Source organism: Callorhinus ursinus, unplaced genomic scaffold (assembly GCF_003265705.2).
Source record: "Callorhinus ursinus isolate GAN/ISIS: 27379988/994484 unplaced genomic scaffold, GSC_fseal_2.0 scaffold8, whole genome shotgun sequence".
NCBI lineage: Eukaryota > Metazoa > Chordata > Mammalia > Carnivora > Otariidae > Callorhinus > Callorhinus ursinus.
The window spans coordinates 69917353-69920793 of NW_027397070.1; the positions used below are offsets into that span (position 1 = coordinate 69917353).

The 3441-nt window shown below is 66.8% G+C and overlaps 1 protein-coding gene across 1 annotated transcript; it reads left to right on the top strand.

Annotated features, from left to right (window-relative positions):
• The first annotated feature begins 538 nt into the window (after nt 1-538).
• DIO3 (iodothyronine deiodinase 3) lies at nt 539-2507 on the top strand. Its single transcript, XM_025869185.2, has one exon. The coding sequence runs from the start codon at nt 539-541 to the stop codon at nt 1451-1453; it is 915 nt and encodes a 304-aa protein (XP_025724970.1). The 3' UTR covers nt 1454-2507.
• Nucleotides 2508-3441: the final 934 nt, after the last annotated feature.

Sequence of the window (3441 nt, forward strand, 5' to 3'; positions counted from 1 at the left end):
ACCTGGGCAGCGGCCCCGCACGAGCAGCAGCGGCGGGGGCGGCGTTGGCGGCGGCGCGCGGGAAGCGAACCGGAGCTCCGGCGCGGCGCGGCGGCCGCCGGGGAGCTCCGCTCAGGTGCGCGGCGAGAGGGGCGCGGGCCGGAGGCAGGCCGCCAGGACCGAGGCCGCGCGCAGCGCTCGCGCCAGCTGGAGCTGGAGGATCTCCCCGGCGGACGCCTGGGTCCCGGGTCCAGCTCCCCGTCCCGGGTGGCAGCGGCGACCGGGGTCCCCCGCCCCCGAGAGCGGGCTTCGGGGACCCGGCCCCGCCCCCGCCGGCCCCCGGCCGGGCCGCCCCCGCCCCCGCCGGCCCGCGGCCGGGCCGCCCCGCCCCCGACCGCCTGAGCCCGCCCTCGGCCCTTGATTTCTAAGGCATTGGCCGCGCCGCTGGGTGATCCCTCCGGGCTCAAGTTGCAAGGGGGCGGGCCCGGTCCGGAGGTGGAGTCTCCCGCCAATTGAAGCCTCGGCTATAAATCGAGCTCCCCGCACAGCCGAAGCCCAGATGCCTCGCCAGGCCGCCCCGCGGTTGGTGGTGGGAGAAGGTAGCGGGTCCCAGGGGGCTTCGGGGGCTGCAGCCACCATGCTCCGCTCCCTGCTGCTTCACTCCCTGAGGCTCTGCGCCCAGACGGCCTCGTGCCTCGTGCTCTTCCCGCGCTTCCTCGGCACGGCCTTCATGCTCTGGCTCCTCGACTTCCTGTGCATCCGCAAGCATTTCCTGGGCCGCCGCCGCCGGGGTCAGCCCGAACCCGCAGTGGAGCTCGACAGTGATGGCGAGGAGGTGCCCCCGGACGACCCGCCTGTCTGCGTGTCCGATGACAACCGGCTGTGCACCCTGGCGTCGCTGAAGGCCGTGTGGCACGGCCAGAAGTTGGATTTCTTCAAGCAGGCGCATGAGGGCGGTCCAGCTCCCAACTCCGAGGTGGTCCTGCCCAATGGCTTCCAGAACCAGCACATCCTTGACTACGCGAGAGGGAACCGCCCGCTAGTTCTCAATTTCGGCAGCTGCACCTGACCACCGTTCATGGCGCGCATGAGCGCCTTCCACCGCCTGGTCACCAAGTACCAGCGCGACGTCGACTTCCTCATCATCTACATCGAGGAAGCTCACCCTTCGGACGGCTGGGTCACCACAGACTCCCCGTACAGCATCCCGCAGCACCGAAGCCTGGAGGACCGGGTCAGCGCGGCACAGGTACTGCAGCAAGGAGCGCCCAGCTGCTCTCTTGTCCTCGACACCATGGCCAACTCCAGCAGCTCGGCCTATGGGGCCTACTTCGAGCGCCTCTACGTGATCCAGAATGGCACCATTATGTACCAGGGCGGCCGAGGCCCCGACGGCTACCAGGTGTCTGAGCTGCGCACCTGGCTGGAGCACTATGATGAGCAGCTGCACGGCGCTCAGCCGCGTCGAGTGTAAACAATCAGTGGACAGTTGACTGAACTTGGCCGGCGATGTCTTCGAGCCTTCGAAGCCCACGTGCAAATGCCCCCCAAACAAGTCAGGTTTGCGGAGGGCCCAATGACACGGCTGTGCTGAGCCGGGATCGCCGGCTGAGTCTGTGCCCTCAGCCAAGCCACCTGAAAATTCTCCCTCCCCTCCCTGGACTCTGTTGCTGTGACTGTCCCTCACCTGTACCTGCCTGGCTGGCTCGAAATCCCTTTCTGAGTGTGGATGCGATGCCACCCTTGCCTGGGTCCTCCCCTCCCCCCACTTGTGCCCGCAGAGGCCCCTGCCTCTCTCACACCCCCCTCCCCAGAGAGAAGAGCCAGTGTGCCTTCAGCCAGGCGCAGAGAGACTTTGGCCGCGCCCGCGCACCCTGAGCGCAGCTGGGTTCCAGCAGCGCCTGCCGCTCGCCCTAGTTGCCTGGCACCCACACCTGTCGTTCGCAGGGAGGGGATGCCCTGCTGCTTTTGTGTCTATTTCTTGTCCCTGAGTTGGGGGTGGGGGCTTGGGATGGGGAAGGGTGGGCAGGGTGGTTTCCCCCCCTTATTTTGGGTGCTCACGAGCCCCACTGCTGATGACGAGCTGTCTCTAACTGGTCTTGACCACGAGCTGGTTCTGAACTGCAGGGGGGCTTGCAGCAGCGCCTAAAACGAGAGAGGGAAAGTACTCTGGGTTTCCGCGAGGAAACCGCCATAAAGGGGGTGAAAGAGGGCGGTTGGGAGTACCGTTTCGGGACCAGAGGAAGCCGGCTTCAGAGGCACTGGTGAGGTTCGCCGCGCCCCAGGGAGAAGAAAGAGGCCCGGGCTCCTGGGAAACGGGGTGTGGGTGGAGGAGTCCACGGGAAGAGAGATAAGGCGAGAGCCTGGAGACCCCGAGTGAGGGGCCTCCTCGGCAGAGCTGCCGACTGTGGGGCCAGGAAGTGGGAGGCCCCTGACTCGAAGGCCATTTTTTGAGTGTTTTGCTGGAAATACTCTCTGTATATAAACTTCTTTTACGCTACAATAATAAAAGCTTGAAGTAAACTGTTTTCGGGTTGCCTTTGGTCCCTTTATTTTTTTCTCTCTCCTCTGAATAGCGGCAGGAATTAAACACAAATCTCTCGCGCGCGTCCCCATAGTGACCCTGGGGGGAAGGGCGGCTGGAAGGACCCGACGCTGGCAGGGGCGCGGGAGGGCAAGGAATATGTAAAGGGGACGGTGAGGGTGCCCAGGAGTCACACACTCACGGTGGAGATGTAGGGTCGGGAGAAAAACCGAGAAGCCGAGCCAAGCGGGGCCCTGGAAGGAGGCCCGAGAGGCAAGGGGGTCCTTACTTGCCGCCGCGCGCGCTTGCGCTCACGCACAATTACAGCTGCCCCTGCCGCCGCCCGTCTAACTTCCCCGAGCGTCCGATGGTGTGGGGGAGGGGGCGGTGTGGAGGCTAAGGGGTGCTGTGGACCAGGTAGGACTGCGCTCGCGACCACCGCGGGCGCCTCCCCGCACCTGGCTCCTCCCTAGCCCCCCTCCCCGCACCTGGCCCCTCCCCAGCCCGGTTCCCGCACCTGGCCCCTCCCTAGCCGCGTTCCCGCACCTGCAAAATCGTCTCCCCCTCCACTCCGATCCCCGCCTGGCTGCCGGGGTCCGCGGGAGGTGCGACTAGCGAAGCGCACGATGGCGGAGGGAGGGGAGACGGGGAAGGGAGGGCGGGCTTGCAGCGCCACCACTCCAGCAGCAACACCTACTGCGGGGCGGGGGTGGAGCGGGGTGCGCCCCCTGCCCAGGACACCCCCTCCTCCGCTTCCCCAAGTTCGAGCCAGACCTCACCACCACCACCCGCGACGCGCTCGGGGCTGGGAAGGGGAGCAAGGGGGCGAGATGGAGGAGCGGAGAGAGGCCGGAAAGAGAGGGATGGCTGTTGCTGGGACGGGGGCTGGGGGGAAGGGGGCCATGGCGTTTGGCACCGCTCTGCGTCCGCAGTCCAGG